The 22,569-nt window shown below is 39.5% G+C and overlaps 2 protein-coding genes across 2 annotated transcripts in view; both read left to right on the forward strand.

Annotated features, from left to right (window-relative positions):
- The first annotated feature begins 917 nt into the window (after nt 1-917).
- LOC306866484 (carbohydrate sulfotransferase 6-like) lies at nt 918-8,052 on the forward strand. The gene is made up of 2 exons (XM_079411719.1): nt 918-1,061; nt 4,669-8,052. Exon 2 carries the CDS (start codon nt 4,687-4,689, stop codon nt 5,887-5,889), a length of 1,203 nt encoding a protein of 400 aa, XP_079267845.1. The 5' UTR covers nt 918-1,061; nt 4,669-4,686; the 3' UTR covers nt 5,890-8,052.
- A 4,777-nt stretch (nt 8,053-12,829) lies between these two features.
- Nucleotides 12,830-22,569, forward strand: part of LOC306866331 (protein spire homolog 2-like) — a 30,040-nt gene continuing 20,300 nt past the window's right edge. The window contains exon 1 of the mRNA XM_079411452.1: nt 12,830-13,398. Within this exon, the coding sequence (XP_079267578.1) occupies nt 13,134-13,398 (265 nt within the window). The 5' untranslated portion in view covers nt 12,830-13,133. The remainder of the gene's footprint in view (nt 13,399-22,569) is intronic.

Consider the following 22,569-nt stretch of genomic DNA (forward strand, 5'->3'; position numbering starts at 1 on the left):
TGTCTTTGTTCAGTTCAAGTGCATTCAGAAGGAATTCCCACCTTCTGGTTTTTCTGGTTTTAAAGTATTTCAAGTTCTGCCGCATACTGCGCAAAATATTCCTTGCTGTGTTTAAAGACTGATAATAGAAATATTATTCAGCCTCAAGCAAAGGGTGCGATAAATTCAGGTCAGATAAAATGACCTCAAAGACCTCATGCTGATCTTTTCAAATCCACAGAAACCATGAAAGTTTCTTGGTGTTTGTTTAAAAGGACATTTTTTATGCATTTCTGATTCCTCTTGATGCACGAGTAACAGTTAAACACACAATGCTCATCAACACAGTTGCATTATATGCTCGATGTCTAATCAGTGCTGTGAGTCACTTAAACTTCACAATATTAGCATGCTGTTTTGAATTTGGGTATTTAATGTTGCCGTTTGACAATAAACAATGTGATACACATCCTCTGGAAGATTGTTGTCGGTGGTTAAGCAAAAGAAAACAGATGAATGAAACTAATGTTGATCCACATCATAGGTTTGCTTCTGTTTCTCTGTCTTCGTCTCAGTTGGCTTCACAGATACACTTTGACAAATGCTGTATGTCTAATATTCTCCATGCTAGCTGTTCCACGTCCACCAATGAGATCAAGCACAGGAAGTTTGGCATAATGGACAGGATGCAGATGCAATGTTTTCCATTTCATTCATCCTTGTTGCGAAAGCATAAATCCTTATGTAGCTCTTTCTGAATCTGTCAATTTAAATTTATATCTTGCATAGATTTAATCATATCCATTTTCTTTTTGAGGAAACCTCAGATAAAGCTAGGCTGGCTGGATAACAATGCGTCATTTCTAGTATACAGAAGTTTATCTTGAGTGCATTACACCTATACCAGTCTTAAACTTGCTATTATTCCTAACACACAGGAGACAAAGCCAGAAGTTCATGTGATTTTAGTGTTCTTCAGAGATCATCTTACACTGAGGCCCCGCCCACCGCCTGTCAATCACTCTTAAAGTCCACGTCTCAAAGCTGTTTTACAGCAGAAACCCTTCATCCCTGAACAGGAGGTAAGGCATGCTTTAATAACATGCAGCGTCTGCTATAGACATACAGTATCACAGTAACATATATATTTGTGGGGAGACTCTTAAAATGACCTGTTTAGAGTGACTTTTTCTAGAAGTCCCTACTAAAGAGGATGGTTGTGAACACAGAGCAGCCTCTCAGGGGACTGGGGAGGGCTAATATAACACTGTGTTCTCAGGTGATTTGGACCTAACTAGAATAGTATTTGAGTACATTTGGTAGCTCAGAAGAGGAATTGTTGTTTTGTCTAATGTCTCAAAGCTAATGTCCTCTAATGCCTTTTGGGGAATGGGTGCGTTCAGCATTTTTGGGCATCACCGTGCGCTGCGAGCGTTTCTGGAGTCATATGATGGTGTCTAGTAGTAATGCTGTCTGTCTAGTCAGCTCACTAGGTTTGGGATCACACACACAGTACATATTCTGGTCAGCTCACTAGGTTTGGGATCACACACACAGTACATATTCTGTGTCGCGGCCTTTGAGCTTCAAGTATCCTTTCAGCATTTTTATCAAATGTTTTTGGTACTAGATGAGTCGGGTTAAAGGAGCACACAAACGAAATCTGATCATATTACTCATTTATCACCGCACATTTCCCACCTGGTGTCAGGTGTGCAGCGCTCTTAAAGAGACAGTTCACCAAAAAAAATCCTATCATTGCCAAGTCAAACTGGTATGATATACTATTTTTTTATGTGAAACACGCTAATGATGAGAACGAAAACGGTTTCAGTCGATCATTTCTTGCTTTCTTCCTCAAACACAGCCATATTGCCTTTTGAAAACTTCGAAAGTAGACTGTAAGTCGCACGGACCGCTATTATAATCCTGCTTAACGAGGAAATGAGGCATTGCAGGCTTGGAATGAGTTTTAGGGGAACTGTCCCTTTAAATGCGTTCAAACGCCGCGTGCTTTGAGAGCGCTCCGGAACATTAACATTGTGCACTGTGTTGTTTTCAGGGAAGTTTTCCGCTTGTACAGTGTGCATTGCCTTTCCATTTGCATTTCAAATCATATCTGTGCGGTGCCTGTTCATAAGGCTGTTGATTTGATGTGAATAACGCGATCTGTGAAACAAATCTCATCTTTAGCTCAGCTGGGAACAGTTTTCTGTGAGGAGTGTTTATGCACGCTTCTGTTTTCCTGTTTTATTACTGGATTTCTGTAAGGTTTTTCCCGTTTTAATGGGAGATTGACTGCCACCTGCTGGTTAGAGTTCGTAGGACAGGATTATTAAGAAGTGTTGTCCCATGAAGCTCTAAAGAGAGAGAAAACCTAATCTCTGATGGTAAATCTTTCCAGTGAGGTATTTTTATCTCTTAGATTTGATCTAATGAGGGTCAAGTTACTGATCTAGCTTTATTAAAATATATAAAGCTGCTTATAATTTCACTTGACTGACTTTCCTTTTGGCTCTTGGTGAGTTCCTTGTTGTTGTTGTTTCACCTCTTACTTTGATCAGGTATTTCCAGAAGTACTAAAAGTAATTTCCCTTGATATTCAGGCTCAGTTTTGCTGTAGTTCACTGGTTTAAATAGCGACGCACCAAAGTATTGTCCAGTCATCAGTATTGGAGATTCAGAGCCAGAGAAGTTCTGTCAGTTGTGAGGAGACTCATGCATGAAGAATGATGGAAAAAGAAAAGGATGTGATTTGGCAATATGCAAAAATTAAAGTAGAAATGTAAAATTGCAAAGTAGAGCTGTCGCTTTAAAATGAATAAATAGAGTGCAGTCCAAATTAAAGTGGCAATACAAAAATGACCTTATAAAGTATTGGAGATAGTATATCATATTTAATAAAGTTAATACATTTCATTTAAAGTTTATACTTTTTACCAAGTGAAAGGCCTTTAAAGTATAATCGTAAAAATGTCCACCTTCTGGTCGTGGTATACTTCTTTCTGCTGTGAAATCTGATTTTTAGAAAGTAAATGTAAGAATAACCATAACAAAAAAAAGTATCAAATATTATACATTAATATTAGGCTTTTGAGAAATGTTTGTACACCTCTCAATTATCACTGTGTTGCATTGCGTTATGCCCCCCCCCCCCACAATTAAAACTACAGATTTTGTATCATAAATCTACACCAAACAATTAAGTGTTTTTCCCTCAAGTACAAACTTCACATTCTTCAATATCATATATTAAAAAGCCAAAAAGGTTCAGTCCCTAAAGGTTTCATTTACAAAAATTAAATTTCTCTGACTATGATTTCTTATGTCAGGCTTTACAAGGTTAAAGCTATTAAAACTAGTGCTGTTAAATGATTAATCACGTCCAGAATAACCTGACCCTGCAGCACAAAAGCAGTCATGAGTAACACAGGTATATTTGTAGCAATAACCAAAAATACACTGTATGGGTCAACATTATACATTTTTCTTTTATGACAAAAATCATTAGGATATTAAATAAAGATCATGTTCCATGAAGATATTTTGTAAATGTCCTACTGTAAATATATTAAAACTTAATTTTTGATTAGTGATATGCATTGCTAAGAACTTCATTTGAACAACTTTAAAGGAGATTTTCTCAATATTTAGATTTTTTTTTTTGCACCCTCAGATTCCAGATTTTCAAATAGTTGTATGTCAGCCAAATATTGTCCTATCATAACAAACCATATATAAATGGAAAGATCATTCAGATTTCAGATGATGTATACATCTCAATTTCAAAAAATGTACCCTTATGACTGGTTTTGTGGTGCAGGGGTGTGTACTGTGTATATTTATTATGTGTATATGTAAATACACACAAATACAGCATATATTTTTAAATATATAATATATAAAGATAACATCATACATACATCAAAATTATAAATGCAACACTTTTGTTTAGAGTGGCCTTTTATTGTGGCCAACCTAAGGCACACCTGTGCAATAATCATGCTGTCTAATCAGCATCTTGATATGCCACACCTGTGAGGTGGATGGATTATCTCGGCAAAGGAGAAGTGCTCACTAACACAGATTTAGACAGATTTGTGAACAATATCTGAGAGAAATAGGCCTTTTGTGTACATAGAAAAAGTCTTAGATCTTTGAGTTCAGCTCATGAAAAATGGAGCAAAAAACAAAAGTGTTGCGTTTATAATTTTGTTCAGTATATATAGCCTAGTGCTGCAAAACGATTAAATCGCATCCAAAGTAAGTTTGTTTACATAATATGTGTGTACTGTGTATATTTATGCATATATAAATACACACACACACACACACGCGCATGCATGCATATATTTAAGAAAAATGTTACGTTTATATATTAAAAATATATTTATATAGAATATAAATATACACGTAAATATTTTCAAAACATATGCTGTATGTGTGTACTCAGCACACACACATTATGTAAACAAACTTATTTTGGATGCGATTCATCGTTTGGCAGCACTAATATATACATAATAAAAATCCACTATGTAAACAAAAGCTTACTTTGGATGTGATTAATAGCGATCAGTCGTTTGACAGCACTAATTAAAACTAATCCTTTAAAGCTAGAATAACACTTTAGAACTTTAGGGCATGCATGATCCAGGCATTAAAGTGTGACTGTGCTTGCTCTCGCAGGTGAATAAAGCAGGCAGTATGCTGCGGTGGAGAGTATCGAAGCCTGCTGTTCTGAGTCTGGTGTTAATCCAGGGGGCTGCGGTGGTGCTTCTGTACGGCTGGTACATCCGTCCACCGTCTCCGAACACCGCTGCGTCCGAGGGCAAGGTGCATGTGCTGCTGCTGTCCTCCTGGAGGTCCGGCTCCTCCTTCCTGGGCCAGGTCTTCAACCAGCATCCGGACGTCTTTTACCTGATGGAGCCCGCCTGGCACGTCTGGACCTCTATCCAGCAAGGCGGCGCGCGCAGCTTAAGGATGGCGGTGCGCGATACGATCCGCAGCGTCTTTCAATGCGACATGTCGGTGATGGACGCTTACATGCCTCAGCCGCGCAACCTCTCCAACCTCTTCATGTGGAGCCACAGCCGCGCGCTCTGCTCTCCACCGGCCTGCTTCCTCACGGCGCGCGACGAGATCAGCAAAGAGCAAGACTGCAAGCTGCACTGCGACACGCAGGGTTTGAAGCTCGCCGAGGCGGCCTGTAGGACTTACAGCCATGTGGTGCTAAAAGAGGTGCGCTTCTTCGAGCTGGAGTCGCTGTATCCGCTGTTGCGCGACCCGAGTTTGGATCTGCGTATCATACATCTAGTTCGCGACCCTCGAGCGGTGCTTCGTTCCCGCGAGCAGTCGGTCAAAGCCCTGATCAAAGACAACGCTATCGTCCTGGAGCAGGCTAATGTCCCTGAAAAGGAGACGTCTTTTCAGGTCTTGCAGGAGATTTGTCGCAGCCACGTGCGAATTTTTGAAACCGCCACCTTAAAGCCGCCTGATTTCCTACGGGGGCGCTATAAAATGGTGCGTTACGAGGATCTCGTGCGCAACACGCTGGCCGAGATCGAAGCCATGTACGAGTTCGTGGGTTTGGAGATGACTGAAAGTCTCCAGGAGTGGATCTACCGCATCACGCACGGGAAGGGCAAGGGAACGAAGAAGGAGGCCTTCAAGATCACCTCGCGAAACGCAGAGGACGTCTCCCTGGCTTGGCGAACCACCCTACCGTTTGAGAAGGTCCAGCGCATCCAGGAGGTCTGCAAAGGAGCCCTGACTCTGCTGGGATATAAGACGGTGGACAGCGAGAAGGAGCAGAAGATGCTGGATTTAGACGTGATGACCCCACGAGAGCGCTACCAGTTCAGCTGGCTGCCCTCCAAAAGCACGGCCGCGAAAGTATCGAAAGCATAAAGACCTAAGACCCGTGGTGGTTTTGTTCTCGTTCGCTTCATATTGAACTTGAGTGTCCCATTGAGCTGCAGAGAACGGGACGCTGTTCTCTTCCTTAACACAGGTTTTAACACTGGAGTTATGGTCCAATAATGAACTTCAAGATGTATTTATTGGCACAGAAACTATTATGGTATTTTTTGTTTACGAAATGAAGGTTGCATTTCAAATTGACGTTGAGTCAGAACTACGATTGAATAATTCGTCACAGTTATGCATTGAGGTGGCAGAAAAACACTGGTGACAAGTGGACGGAAACGGGTAAAATCCACGCAATAAGAGATCAAAATATATTCTGCCTTTGGATATCAGAATGCTAATTATTTTTATAGAATACAAAGACGGCATTTGAAGCTAAACCTAACCCTGGTTTAGTCTAAGCCCTGTCTGTGAAACCAGGCCTGGCTCCTAATTCGGACTGTATTTAACTCGACAATATTGAGTTTGTCAATTATGAGGAAAAAAGCCTGAAGTGTGGGATACAAACTCTTGGGAAAAATCAACTCGTCATTCTGTCTTTTCCCAAATCTCAATTGTGAGATATAGTCTAGGAATTGCGAGAATAAAGCCATAATTTTTAAAATATAAACTCAAAATTACCATTCAGCTTTCTACAGATTTACACAGACTCTGACCGCATGAAGCTGAATATCAACGGCGTCGTAAAGAAAGTAGTTCCTGCTCCTGGAGACACTGTCCCGCAGAGTTTGGCTACAAACCTAATCAAACACACCTGAAGCAGCTCATCAAGCTCTTCAGGATCACTCGAATCACCGGCCGCATGTGCTGGAGCAGTTTATACACTGGGACCCAGGAGCAGGGGTCTAGACCTGTGAAGCGGTTGATATTTGATAGTATGTTTAGATGTTATGCTAGAGTTTTGTTCGCTTTAGACTAAAACTTTTCTTTCTCTGCAGAGTTACTCGATTATGGTTACATGTGGCACCGCCTTATTTTCTCATTTGTTTTACAAGACAAAATACACGTCGATTCATGAGACTCTCTGACACTTTTTCACGTAGAATGTGAATTTATCTAGTTTTGAGGAGATTTAGTCAAGCATGCTCATTTTAAAATGTCAGTTTGTCTATCTCTATATACCAAACTGCTTGAGCGAGAGAGTCCTTCTGAGAGTTCGGTGTAATTGGAAGAAAATCAACTTTAGGTGGGTTAATGTTCTGATTATATCCATTAAAAACAAATAACAGATTTTTATGTCGTCTATGTGCTTATTTGCTCTTAAATATTTAAAAACTTGCGTGATTTCAAAATGAAATGATTTGGAGGGAAGAGAAAAAAAAAAAAGTTTTGGGCTCTTCAAATTTACTAAAATTGATTTGAAAAAAATTGCATTGATTAGAGAGTGAAACTTGCTGTGGATCTTTTTTTTTTGACGCCAAATTAATATTTTTCTACGCATGTGTGCTGGGCGATGTAAAAAGTGTTGATCAAGTGTTGCACAGACACTGCTTTATGAGTTTATGGCTTGTTTGGTTTTGGTATGTCAGTCTCGCGTATATATTTTTGCAGTGCTGTGGTACTGCTTTGGTTGTCATTTACATAAAAGGCTTTTATTATTCTTTGTACCTGTTCTATAGAAGTTCTCTGTATACGCTGACATTGGCAATGTGATCAAATGTAAACTATTTTAAAATTGATTATTTTTTTGACATGTTAATTGAGGTATTGTCGTTTTATGAGGTTATGATTGATTTCAATGGAGGCTGGTATTTTATGGCGTTTTATGTTTGAATCACATTGATTTATATTCAACACATCGTGTCAAGCAGTGTCTTAAATCAGTTCAAGTGTAAATGGAGATAAGATATATTCTCTTGAGCTATCTTGTTAACTGTTAACTGCAATCTGTTCTGTTGTTAAAAGTATACTATATAGAGAGTGAGATTTTAGAAGTCAAATAATGGCGCACGTTTAGCTCGTCAGTATTTCTGCTTGGCTTTAGTTTGTTTTCTCTAGGTTTATAATTAATGTTGGTCTTTTGGTTGTTTGCAACATTATGCCTCATTCATGGTCTGTCGGATCAATGTGGAGCAATGTACCTTACACGCTTTCTTTGACAACTGATCATTAAAACCCTGCTGTAATAAAAGCTTTGATCTCTGTACAATAGACCAATATTGTTTTTATACTGTTAGAAATACAATAACGTAACTAACCCTCACAGAAATGGACATTATATTATTTTTGCAAATGATCCTCAAATGTCCCAAAAGGAAGGTTTTGTCAATATCAGAAGTAGCCGTCAGCAGATGGTGTCCGCATCTCATCCTCATGAACTGCTCCAGATTTTCCAGTTCTTGCTGTGAGATTCAGTTTCTGGGGGGATGCATGCACATGGTCTTATCTTGCATTCAACATTGCATGCAGACAAGTGCGTGTGCAATAGGTGATTATGGTTCATTAAACAAGCAGGAAAAACAATGTTTAAACCCCTTGCTATAAAGATCTGTGAAGATTATTTGGACTTTACTAAATAGTCTTTAAAAGACAGCATCCTGAAAAGGCTACCTGTTAGAGCTATAGCTGTATTTTCTAGCACACATATTGATGCTGCAATGAGCATTCAATTAAGAAATTAAAATAAATTGTATTGAACCCTTCAGTTTTTCAAAGTCTGGTTTGATGAAAGGCGTTTGCCTAGAAGCGTAAATGGAGTTCTAAAGCAGTCTTTGGGTTGTTCATATCTGTTCACCTTCTCTTCAAAGACTATATGAACATGCAAACCCAACTCTTATGTCTTCATATTATGCCAGTGATTCTGAACAAATGGTCAGCGGTCAATTTAATGAATTTCTTTAACAAGATTTATCCAAACTTTATGGTGCAACATTAAAAACTGATTGATTTCTTATGTACATTAATTGCTCATTTGTTTCTGCCTGCAGTTTTGGCATGTAAAAACTAGAAATCTAATTAAAGTAACTTAATGGCCTCTTGACTTGATTTCCACTGTCTGTAGGGCTGTTGAAATGACCTTACACTAAGACAATAATGACGCCCTTTAAACCAACTCGAGCAAGCATAATGACATAACCCATAAAAGCCAAATGAATGTGTTTTCACCAAACAGAAATGTTCCTGAATCAACATCCTTGATCCTGGAACGACATTTCAATCAGTCAGCGTTGAGGAATAAGTGTCAGCTTCAGGCTTACAATGGGTCATTGGTCTCAAACTCAGTTCCTGGAGGGCCACAGCTCTGCAGAGTTTAGCTCCAGCTCACACCTGCTTGGAGGTTTGTAGTAATCCTGAAGACCCTGATTATCTGGATCAGGTGTGTTTGATTAGAGTTGGAGCTAAACTGCGCAGAGCTGTGGCCCTCCAGGAATTGAGTTTGAGACCAGTGGGTTAGCTAGAGGCTTCTACACGGTTCTTATTCATCTTTCATTTCCCTTTGAGTAAGGATAGGTTTAGGGTTAGGATAAGGAATGAAGTTTCTCATGTCTTGAAGGCTGTGTCAATATTAGGTGAAGTAATACATCTACAATGAATTGGACCTGTTACCATCAGACTTCTCAGTTCTTCACTATTTACACAGTTTTTGGCAGTGAGTTCATCACAAAGTGTTTAGTTTGCTTTGCCCAAAAATGACTCGCTCTTATAAACTGAGGTTCTTTACTGGTATCTGTGGTTCCATGAAGAACCTTTAACATCCATGGAACTTTTTCCAAAAAAGGTTATGGTCCCACTTTATATTAGGTGGCCTTAACAACTCTTTACTTACATTTAAATTAATCATTTGATACAATGCACTTACTGTGTACATGTTTTTACATTGTACTTATATTTGTAAAATACCTAAATGTAATTACATTATATAATATGTATTTAGTCATAAAGGAGCTCTGTACCACCAGCAGTTCACTTTCATGACCAGATGTAAAGTTGTGTCATTATCATACATGACCCAACACCACCCTCCTGAGGTGAAAGGAGCAGTAGTACGTCTCGGTTTAAAGTTATTGTTATTCTAATGTTTACAGATGTTATACATTTGTTTCTACTTACAATAGTTCTTTTCAAATAAAATGTTTAATAGGTAGCTGAATTTGACCACACAGAAAAATTAAATCATACAAAAAAAATTACCAAAAATATAGTTTGTTTTTCATATGCAAAAGTGAAAAGTGTATTAAAACAGACCAGAGAGCAGACGTTTCAGCCCATGCTTTCTTCAGTGCTCATGAGGCAAAAAAGCAACACCACACTAATAGCCCATAGGCACAATTGCAAATTGTTGACAGCTGAGATTAATCAATGAGGGATAATTGTCATGCCAACAAAAAACATGCAAGATCCATCTCTTCATTTAATCCTGTCGGGGTTAATGATTTCAACTCAAAAATCCCCAAATCCTTTCTTTGTAACAATTTTCTATCACTTCTCAATGCCCAGGAATTTGAAATCAGAGAAAGAATGTTTTGCAGACTCAAAATGATGACAAACCAGAGAAGTGTGATCTCCTGAGAGCACTCATGTGTTCAACAACTCTAGTGCGCAACGCACGTTTGGTTTTACCAAGATTAAAGATCATGTTCCATGAAGATATTTAGTGAATTTCCTACCGTAAATATATTAAAACTTCATTTTTTGATTAGTAATATGCATGGATAAGAACTTCATTTGGACAACTTTACTTTTAATACTTATGATTTTCTCAATATTTAGATTTTTTTGCACCCTCAGATTCCAGATTTTCAAATAGTTGTATCTCAGACAAATATTGTCCGATCATAACAAACCATACATCAATGGAAAGATTATTTATTCAGCTTCAGATGATGCATAAATCTCAATTTCAAAAAGTTGACCCTTATGACTGGACAGACAGACACACACAGACAGAGACAAAGGCCTAATATATATATATATATATATATATATATATATATGTGTGTGTGTGTGTGTGTGTGTGTGTGTGTGTGTAAATATAATTGTATCCAGTGTTGGGAAGGTTACTTTGGAAATGTAATAGGTTACAGAATGCAAGTTACCCTACTTAATGTAATAAGTAGTGTAAATTTTCAATTACTTTATTAAAGTAATGTAACTGATTACATTTTATTACTTTTAGAAATTTGTAAAATGTCAGTGTTTTTAACTGTTAATCACTTTGAAACATGTAAAGCAGACAGGGTTAACCTTCCAGTAGAACTGAACACTGATTACTGTCAGACTTTCAAATCCTTCATCACTTGAATTAAGATTGTAATATTTTAATTTTAAAGGAGACATTGGATGTAAAATATCTTAATTTGCATATACATGTGTCTTAGTAGTGAGCAGACACAACCACCCTACAAATCCTTTTTAATCCCCCAAAACCTAAACAGTTGTCATATTGCTCAGGCCCCTCCCACAAGCTCTGATGTACTGTCCCATATTAGCATATTTCCACCCTCAGCCAGTTGTACCAAGTCTGTCATTTTCCCTGCGCTTGAGCAGCTGTAGCGACAACAATGTCTTGAAAGCAATGCAGGTGTTTTGTTGTTAGATGTAAGAATATAAGAGTCCTAATGTTCTCCAGACATCAGAACCACTGAGGACGCAGTTTGATGTGACAACGAATACTCCTAAATTTGTTTATGTCTGGCTGTGCAAATCATTTTCACTTTCTGAATGAGGGACAATTCAAGTTTTGTTAAGAAGTTAAAACTCAAGGATGGATCAGTACCCATTGGTCATGATCCAGTTGCACCTCCAGAAGTAGTAAATATATAAAAATTATATATTTTTTAATGATTATTTGCGAATCGCCTTTGCTCCTCCACAGAAGAGAGGGGCGGGGTGAGCAGAGCTCATTAGCATTTAAAGAGATATGCACCGAAAGGAGTCGCTGTGAACAGAGCTGTTTTTGACCAGGTAATAAGGGTGTTGTTTTACATGACCACCGAGACCATTTCAAGAAGACCCTAAAGCAGTGATCCTCAAATCTGGCTCGCGAGATCCACTTTCCTGCAGAGTTTAGCTCCAACCCTGATCAAACTGACCTACCTGTGATTTTCTAATGATCTAAGACATTGATTAGCATGCTCAAGTGTGTTTGATTAGAGTTAGAGCTAAACTCTGCAGGAAAATGGATCTCGTGAACCAGATTTGAGGATCCCTGCCCTAAAGAATCATACCAACTTGTGGAAAATTAGCATCCGATGTCCCCTTTGAAGCATTGCCACCACAAAATCAGACTTACTTTGAGATCATTCTGAGGTTAAATACAGATTTAAAATCATAATAGGTTTAATAGCTATTTACCTATTTAGCTAAATACCGTTTTTGAAATCAAATCTTTTCATAGCTATGACAGGAAACTCTGGAATCTAACAATGCCTTTAAAAAACAGTTAATCTTAAAAAATAAAGCATATACACAAACCCATAATGGAAATAAAAGAGTTATCAAATAAGCATATTATAAACTCCTGAAACATTGGTGTTTCATATTTTAGAGCACTCGCTGCAATTTATGAAAGAAATCAATTAAATCTGTATGTGGGAGTGTGTGGGGAAAAAAAATAGATGTGACCCCCTTTGTAATCCTTAACATTTTCATAAGTAACTAATTACATATTTTTCCTCAGTAACTGTAACTAATTACAGTTACTTTTATTTTGTAATTAAATTACGTAATTCCGTTACATGTAACTAGTTACTTCCCAACACTGATTGTATCATATAATTTTATATAAATAAATAATTGAATTTATTGATTGCTTTTTGCCATTTTCAAACAGATACGATGGGTTTCGCACCATGGTTTTAAGCAGAATGCGCTGAATAATTGAGCATTCTTTGCCGTCCTCGGTTATTTATGCATCCCAACTAGTTCCCCTGCAAGTTGATCTCATCTGTTTCATTGGTCCAGTATGTGGGAGGAGCTCGGAGAGCACTTTGCAGAGGATGCAGGATATGACACCCATCCAGACATGATGGAGGGAACTTGACCGCTGCGAAAGATTCATCATACAACATACATGCACTAGGCAATATAATAGTTATGAAGTCTGTTTTTTCTCTGTCTTGCGTTCCGTCTTCTGCTCCAACTGCGCCATCATCAGCGCTGTCCGCCTCCGCTCCTCTGCCCAGCGCGGACTGACGTTACTGCAGACGCCTCGTTCCCGGAATGAACCGCAGAATCATCATTGCGTTCACAGACACACTCCAGAAGGTCCCGAGGACACTGTAGACATGGCCAGATCGGCGAACAGCAGCGGTAAGGACGGAGACGCGAGGGTCTCCTCCCCGGCGAAGAGAGCTGAGATCAGGGAGCTGTCTCTGGAGGAGGTGCTGGAGTCTTACGAGCAGCCCATCAATGAGGAGCAGGCTTGGGCAGTGTGTTTCCAGTGCTGCAGAGAGCTGCGAGCGCCGCGCCCGCCGGGGCTCCTGATCCGGGGCCCGTCATCGATCCTCCTGCACAGAGACGGCACGGTCACCGCGCATCTGGACAGCGGCGGTGAGCACCTGGCATTCACGCAGAGAAACTTCTTCAACAGGCTCAAGAAGAAATTGAAAAGTTTAAGAGTTTCTTTCGTCCATGCACATTTCATTTTACATGCATTCCAATTGTATTCCATCAATAATTCTATGATAGCTGTCCTTCATTGAGGTATGACTAATAAAAACGCCGCATTTTAAAAATGAACTAAAACAAGAAAGTCACGCACTTAAATGCATCCGCGATGATGATCAAATTGGTTTGAATCCCCATTTAGTCCTGTGAGAAATGGGATTTTGTGAAAAATGAAGCCAAAAAACAGTCATAAGGATCAATTTTGCGAAATTGAGATTTATACATCATCTGAAACTATTTGAAAATCTGGAATATGAGGGTGCATAAAATAAAAAAAAATATTGAGAAAATTGCCTTGAAGTCCTTAGCAATGCATATTACCAATCAGAAATTAAGTTTTGATATATTCACGGTAGGACATTTACTAAATATCTTCATGGAACATGATCTTTACTTAATATCCTAATGATTTTTGGCATAAAAGAAAAATCCATCATTTTGACCCATTCAGTTATTGTTGGCTATATACCCGAGCTACTTATGACTGCTTTTGTGCTCCAGGGTCACATATCAGTTTATATTTTTGATTCCTTATCTTCATCTTTGGTGCATTATGACTTGCTCTGTGTTTATTGATTGCTGGTGTCTTCTAAACACTGTGTTTGAATTTGATTTGCGATACAATGTGTTGTAAACAGCTGCAAACTTGGCTATTGTTTTCCTCTAGAAGACTTCTGCATTGGCCTGAGACTAATGTAGCAGCAGAGGGATCTGCGGTGTTTACACTCGTCTCAAAACACACTGCATGTGCCTGGATTCACTGTTTTGGAAATGAGGCGGAGGTCGATAGACAAAGCATGCTCTAACGTTTATCTTTTACATTGTATTTTAGTAGGATTTTCCACGGGTTGGTTAATGATGACAATCGGCATGAGAAATAGGCTAATTTTAGCTACATGAGCACAACTATACATTTGCAGTTCTACTCAATTGCTTTCACACAGTTTAGATCTCTGAACAATTATTTTGGAAAAGTTTCCAATTTTTTACGGTTTGCACAATAACAAAATAAATATGCATGTATATATATATATATATATAAATTAATAATTTTTTTAAAATATAGGCCTATATATAAAATTATAAAAAAACATTTTTGTTTGTTAATTGTTATTTTTAAAGGAATATTGCAGTTTTTATTATAAATTCTTCTTATTGTTGTTGTTGTTAAATTCACGTGCCATGGTAATCAGAAACATTAACGCCCCTTACTCTTCCAGCAACCTGTCAATCAAATAACATCACAGCAATAGCAAACAACAACAATCCAATCCAGTCCTGTAGGCCTACATTTTTTCTCATTTGAGCAACTGTTTCACTCAGATATATTTCACTCCTTGTGCCCTGGTGTTCTCCCTGTGTTTGCATACATTGTTCGATGTAACAGAGTTTTCTGAGTTCTCCTGCAGATCATTTTTTTACTTATTTTTGTCTTGCATGTGTCTGGAGACTTGTTTAAAAAACAAACCTATGCTTCGGTTCTTTGTCTCTGCGTTTGAGTCCCATTTGCTTAGGGGAGGAGACTGCAGACAGAAGAGAGCATATGTGATCCTCAGCAGACATCCCTGCCAACCCAACAACACTGAATCGCTGAGTCGTAATTGGAGAAAATGTAGTCAGTTGCTTCACAGATGGGCTGAGATCCCAAGTACCGACTAACAGGCCTCATCCTCAATGAAATATCTTTTCCACACAAATGCTTGAATCAAATATGCAGACATTGCCTAAAATTTGCCCTATTTGATGCTGCTGAACTGAACGCATGAAGCACACTGTTTGCTGAAATATCCACAACACCGCACTGAAGTAAGAGCTCACAGTAATATTATTAAAATGTCTTTAATCTAATGAAAATCTAATTATCTGAAGCCAATGCTGCTCTGCTGCCTGGATACAGTCTGGATACTTTGCAATCAGTGAAGGAACGATGGATTCAGAAGTCTAGCAAGATATTTTATCTTGAATATCAAGAATGTAAGGATAGCAGTTCATGACTTTAAACTCTATAGAGTGAGAGTGATGCAAGAAGACAAATGACACAAATCACAAAAGCAAATCAACTAAAGAAGGGCTGAATGTTTTCCTGAGTCCTGAAGCCAAGTGAGATGCTGTAGCATAACCTAAAGCGCTGTGCTATCAAGAGAGACAACCCAGGAATAGTGATAAATTAACAGATTTGTGAGGAAAGGTGCGCCAAAACCAATCAATACTTGCTCATTTCAAGACAAGGATTCACACACTTTCTCCTCCCTGTGAATGATTACTCAATATAGTAGAATATAATAAAAATGTGATAAGTGTGTGATTATTTGTTTAGTCAGATTTATCTATAATTGTGAGTTTAATAAAGGCCACATTCAGATATTTTCAAAGGGTTCACAAACTTGTTCTTGCCACTATGTCTGGAATAATAATCCCGACAAATTCAGTCAAAGGTTCTTTAAAGAACCATCTCTTTCTTACCTTTTTATAATCTGAAAGAACCTTCTTTCGCCACAAAGAACCTTTTGTGAAACAGAAAGGTTCTTCAGAAGGTTCTTTATGGAACCATTTAGACAAAAAGGTTCTTCTATGGCATCGTGAAAAAATATACTCAAACAAAAAAGTACAATTACTGATAAAACTACTTTTTACTGTAATTACTCTAACGTGAGTATTTGTAATTCGTTACTTCACACCACTGGTAATGTGTGATCTGAATGTGACCTTAAAGTGGCCTATATGGTAAATAGTAAATATGACCCCAATAGTGCCAAACAAATGTGGTCCACCTTTGGCAAAGATATGGCATGGTAAGCACTGGCTAATGTGGCTGTGAGGCTAAAGCGGCTTGCATATGATGCCACAAATGTGGCCCAGTTATCCTGAAACATATTTGGGCCAGTTTTCGCAAAGGTATGGCGCAGTGAGCATTAGCCAATGTGGCTGTGAGCCTAACTTGTCTTAATTTATTATAAAACAGTTGAGGGCCACTTCTGGTTTGGATGTTGCACTTGACACTGGCTAATTGAAATTGGAAATATGGCCTAAAATAATTTGGCTACTTTTAGTAGGATGCAACACAGTTAACTGATGCAGAATGATCTGGATATGAGTCTTAAGAAGGCCGTGTGAAACCCATGCGGGCCAGATGTGGGCCGGATCTGGGCCAACACTATGTCGCTGTCTGGGCAGCAATTTATTTTTTGAAACATGCTTTTAATGGCAGTTTTTTTATATGTGTACTGTGCAGCATAAAAACAGAAGTGCTTTTACTGTCAAGGTTTCTGTTAATTTGGACTTCGTTTTCCTTTTGCACCCTTTCCCTTGTTGTGTTGATTATATTATTCTGTTCAGGTGTGCCTAGTTGATTATCCTTGTTTGGTCTGAGTACTTAAGTTCCTGTATGTTCACTTTGAGTTTGGTCTTACGTCTATATGTTGCTGTGCTATATTGTGTTTGGATTTACTCTTGTTGGATTAAAGCAGTGATCCTCAAATCTGCCTCGCGAGATCCACTTTCCTTTAGAGTTTAGCTCCAACCCTGATCAAACTGACCTACCTGTGATTTTCTAATGATCCTGAAGACATTGATTAGCATGCTCAGGTGTGTTTGATTAGGGTTAGAGCTAAACTCTGCAGGAAAGTGGATCTCGCGAGCCAGATTTCAGTATCCCTGGATTAAAGACTTCTATGTAACCTTTCATCTTTGTTGTGCACTCTTTAACACAGCGTGGCCGTGACACTTCCAGACTTACTGTGTAGGTAGAGTCTGAGTGAGAAGCATGTAGGTTCAAACTTGAGAAGGATTTATTTTAAAGTATTGGAATGTGTCTTTGAATATTTATCTGTGACATTAAAATTGCTGCTTGAGCAAAACCTGGGTCAGGATTTTTTTGCCAAGTAGAACATGTTTCTGGGACGTATTTGAACATTTACGGAGGACATTTTTAAATTTCTCTTTAAAGTTTGTTGAGTATTGTTGATGCATAAATCACTTAAGGCTTAGTGTAGCCAAAATAATGTATATTTATGGTTTATTTGGTTCTATTATTAGCTAAAATGTGGCTGCGCAGTGGCCTGCTTGTGGGCCACCTGAGGAACGTGGGGAAGACCAGGGTTCGAATTAAAAAAAATCAACTGTGGCCCATATTAGGGCCAGTTTTGGTTTATTTGGTTGGCTTGCATTCGGCAATGTTAAGGTTTACTTGAGGCCCAAATCTGGCAAACAGGACCTGACTGCCCAAATGCCATTATTCCACATGGTATGTGGGCCGGAGCAAGGTGTTGGATCTGGGCCAGAATTAAAATAAATGTGGCCCAGATTTGGGCCAGTTCTGCTTTATTTTATTTATTTATTTATTGTCACTTCTGCCATGCGACCTTCCTATGGCTTGCTTGTGGCCCAAATTTGGCAAATAGGTGTGGACCACCCAAATGCCATCATTCTACATAGAATGTGGGCCAGAGCAAGGTGCTAGATCTGGACCGAATCTGGGCCAGAATTAAAATAAATGTGGTCCAGATTTAGGCCAGTTCTGGCTTATTTTATTTACTTATTTTCATGGCTGACATGTGGCTTGACTATGGCTTGCATGTGGCCCAAATTTTGCAAACAGGAGCTCCTTCATTCTTCACTCTTCACAGTATGTGAGCCAGAGCAAGGTGTTGGATATGGGCCAGATCTGGGCCTGAATTAAAATCAATGTGGCACAGATTTGAGCCAGTTCTGCTTTATTTGGTTTATTCATGGCTGACATTGGGCCTTCCTTTGGCTTACTTGTGGCCCAAATCTGGCAAACAGGAGCGGACCGCCCAAGTGCCATCATTCTATGCGGTATGTGGGCCAGATGAAAGTGTCATGTGTGGGCCTAATCTGGGCCTCGGGAATTTTGCTATCTGGGTAGGCTTAATAGACAAAATATTTCAAGCATGCCAAATAGCTCCACCAGTCAGTCTACAGCAGGGGTCACCAAACTTGTTTCTGGAGGGCCGGTGTCCTGCAGAGTTTAGCTCCAACCCTAATCAAACACTCCTGAACCAGCTAATCAAGGGCTTGCTTGGTATACTTGAAACTTCAAGGCAGGTGTGTTGAGGCAAGTTGGAGCTAAACTGCAGGACACCGGCCCTCCATGAAAGGTGGAATATCGTATAGAGCACATCCAGAGTTATTAGGCGGATCCATCTTCTACTGCTTGCCTGGCTCAGCTCATACAGTGCTATTCATATTCATATGCTAGTTCTGAACTGAGTCACCAGGACTGCTCACTTGGCTGTTAACAGATCTCTGCCAGTCGAAATTTCTGTTTCTGGATCTGTACCTGTTTGTTTTAGGCACACAATTGAGTATTATGTATTTTTTGTTCCGTTTCTGTGAACTCCTTCATATCACATTATTATTTGGCTTACTATGGTAACACTATGGTAATCAATTCCATACCAACTTTTTTTATGTTGTTCTTTTCATTCTGTTTAGTTTTTTCCCCAGAATGTTTCATGTTTGGAGATACAGTATTTAGTTACATCTCCTTACTCAAAAGAGAGAAAGGATAGACAAGTTTGAATTTAATGTTGATTTTGTACTTTCCATCTGGTCAGGAAAAGATTCTGCTGGTTCACAATGACCCAGGCTTTCATACAACATTTAAAGGGATGGTCCATCCAAAATGAAGATTCTGTCATCATTTACTCACCTTCATACTTCATACTTCATATTTTCCCCCCATAGGGGGAAGTCGTGGCCTAATGGTTAGAGAGTCGGATTTGTAATCCGAAGGTTGCGGGTTGGAGTCTCGGGCCGGCAGGGATTGTAGGTGGGGGGAGTGAATGTCCAGCGCTCTCTCCACCCTCAATACCACGACTGAGGTGCCCTTGAGCAAGACACCGAACCCCCAACTGCTCCCCGGGCGCCGCAGCATAAATGGCTGCCCACTGCTCCGGGTGTGTGTGTGTGTGTGTGTGTTCACTGCTGTGTGTGTGTGTGTGTGTGTGTGTTCACTGCTGTGTGTGTGTGTGTGTGTGTGTGTTCACTGCTGTGTGTGTGCACGTTGGATGGGTTAAATGCAGAGCACAAATTCTGAGCCTCTCTGTGATGTCACCACGAGGCGTCGCTCACTAGTAGATCTCAGACTTCTGGAGGGAATGTAGATTCGTAAAAGTGAATGGAAGTAGGCGGGTGCTGAGCCTGTGGCTATTCTATATGCAAGCATCAATGTCTTGAACTTGATGCGAGCCGTAACCGGCAGCCAGTGCAGGGAGATAAAGAGAGGTGTGATGTGGGAAGTCCAGCCTAGAAATGACAAGGGCCTGGACAAGAAGTTGAGCAGCATGCTCCGTTAGGAAGGGCCTGATCTTTCTGATGTTGTGTAGTGCAAACCTGCAAGATCGAGCAGTTTTTGCAATGTGGTCTTTGAAAGTCAGCTGGTCATCAAAGATTACACCCAAATGTCTGACCGAACTTGATGGGGTAATTATTGATGAACCTAGCTGGATGGTGAAATCATGCTGTAGAGTCGGAGTGGCAGGGAAGACAAGAAGCTCAGTCTTTGCCAGGTTGAGCTGTAGGTGATGTTCTTTCATACATGCCGAGATGTCCGCCAGGCAGCCTGAGATCCGTGCAGCTACCGTTGGATCATCTGGTTGAAATGAAATATAGAGTTGTGTGTCATCAGCGTAGCAATGGTAGGAGAAGCCATGTGCCTGTATGATGGGACCCAGTGATGTAGTGTATATGGAGAAGAGGAGGGGTCCAAGAACTGATCCCTGAGGAACTCCAGTGACCAGTTGATGTGGTTTGGATACCTCCCCACCCCAGGCCACCCTGAAAGACCTACCAGTGAGATAGGATTCAAACCAGCAAAGTGTAATCCCTGTGATGCCCAGTGATAAGAGGCTGGACAGGAGGATCTGATGATTCACAGTGTCAAATGCGGCAGATAGATCCAATTTAAACAAGAGATACAGAAACAAAGTATTAAGCAAACACTCACGCACTGCCGCCTGCTCTGCTGACTCGCTTCTGTAAAAAGTGATGTTGACTTAACTTAAAAAAATTGAGGAAACCCGTTGCCTTAAAATTATTAAGTAAATGATAAAGTTAAGTGAATTGTCAAGTTCTAGTTTTTAAATGATTTAAATGATGACTTGTTTTATTAGTTTTTTTTAAGTGAAGTCAACTTATCACTTTTAAAGCCTGAGGCTTATTCATTTCACTTTTGGTGTGAAAGGGCTTTTACATTTCATTACAGAACTTTTATATATTGAAAACAAACGAGCAAAGCTCAGCTCAGGTGAGAAAAAGTACGTAATGCATTACTTTCCATAAAAAGTAATTAAGTAACGCAATTAGTTACAACACAATATTGTAATGCATTACTTTTAAAGGGGTCCTATTATGCTCTTTTACAAAGTCTTGATTTTGTTTTGGGGGTGTACTAGAACATGCTCTTATGCTTGGTGGTTCAAAAATCACAATATTTTTCACATAATTGACATTATTACAATACCTTTCTGCGCAGCCTGACACAAACGACTCTATTAGTTCCAGGTTTGATGAAGGCCCGCCTTACGCAAAACGAAATGTGTTGTGATTGGTTAGCTGTCCCAGTGCGTTGTGATTGGTGAACAGCTTGCCCCGCCCCTTGCTAGAACAGCCATATCAATTCAGACCTTGAGAATATTGAACAAGAGGATGGTGCAGAGCCTTTGCACGCACGGAAATTGCAAGACATATTAAAGTGGTAATATTATTGTTTTTTTTTTTTTGGCTAAATCATGTTTTAGATGGGATGTCAACAACAGCTTCAAAATAACTGCATTGACTATGTACAGATATGTGCAACGGTAATATGTATTATGTTTATTGTTCTTTAATTCTAACATTATAACATGAACTGCACTGAAACTTTTATATAGTTTCATTTATTTATACCGTAGTCCCACAGACTTAAGCCCAATTTATCCTTCTGCGTCGAAACTACGCCGTAGCCTACGCGGAGACGCACAGGCCTGCGCCGTAACCCACGCCGTACCTGACGTACCTCTCCAAAAATCTAACAGCGCGTCAACTGGTCTCCCTCCATATGTACTTGAGTTTTGTGTGCGTTTATGAGCACTGTAATATAGTTTAATGTTACACCTTATTTAAAATAAAACAAAGAACAAGTGTCTTATCATTTATTATAGTACATAGCATTATACATCAGTAGTTGTCCGCGACAAACAATGTTGATCTGCCGTGGTACACGTCCTTGTGGAGATTGAAAGAATGCCATCCTCTCCTTTTCCGTTGTTGTCTCCTTTTTGTAGTTTTAAATAATGATTTAATGATCTGACATTTATTTGCCGCCGTCACGGCTATAATGCTTCTCCGACCAGCCGCTTCTTCTTCAGCTTTTGCCCGTGGACACTGCATACTAGCGGTCCGCATGTGTACTGCACGTCGACGCGGACAACGACGCAGAAGTATAAATGAAAACCGACGCACAGCTTGTGGCGTAGAGGCTATGGCGTAGGTCCGACACAGAAGTATACATTGGGCTTTACACTATTTGTGGCGGCACATATATGCAAATTAATTCTCTGCCAGCGGGAGGCGCTGTTGGAGCGGGAGAGATCGAGGTTTACCCGGTAACGCTGTACACAAAACAATGCTGCTTTATCAGACATTATATGCAAGATGAAATGAAAATGACATCCTGAAAACATTTGGTTTCCATCAGAAATACAGTGATATAAAAACACCGTGAAACGTGCAGTGCTCAACCAAGCGTTCTTCCCACCCGCCAACCATTCGAACTTCCGTAGGCGGGATTTACAATTTGTGATGTCACAAATACAGGAAAATAACTTTGTAGTCCAAACGAGCCGTTCGTTGTAGTTCTTGAAAAGGGATTTTTTTTAAAACAAAATATCTCCCTTTGGGGTGGACTTTGAGATTTGTAACTTTGTAGATAGTTTTATGCCCAAACATACACACTACACACTGACTAAACTTCAAAAAGTGAAAAAGCAGAGTAGGACCCCTTTAAAAGTAACTTTCCCCAACACTGATCCCAGATGTGTGATTTTCTTTCTT

This window comes from Barbus barbus, assembly GCF_936440315.1.
Source record: "Barbus barbus genome assembly, chromosome: 48".
In the NCBI taxonomy this organism is placed as follows: Eukaryota; Metazoa; Chordata; class Actinopteri; order Cypriniformes; family Cyprinidae; genus Barbus; species Barbus barbus.

What these genes read in the sequence shown, in the direction of transcription:
- LOC306866484 (XM_079411719.1), top strand. Translation starts at nt 4,687, where the DNA reads ATGCTGCGGTGGAGAGTATCGAAGCCTGCTGTTCTGAGTCTGGTGTTA.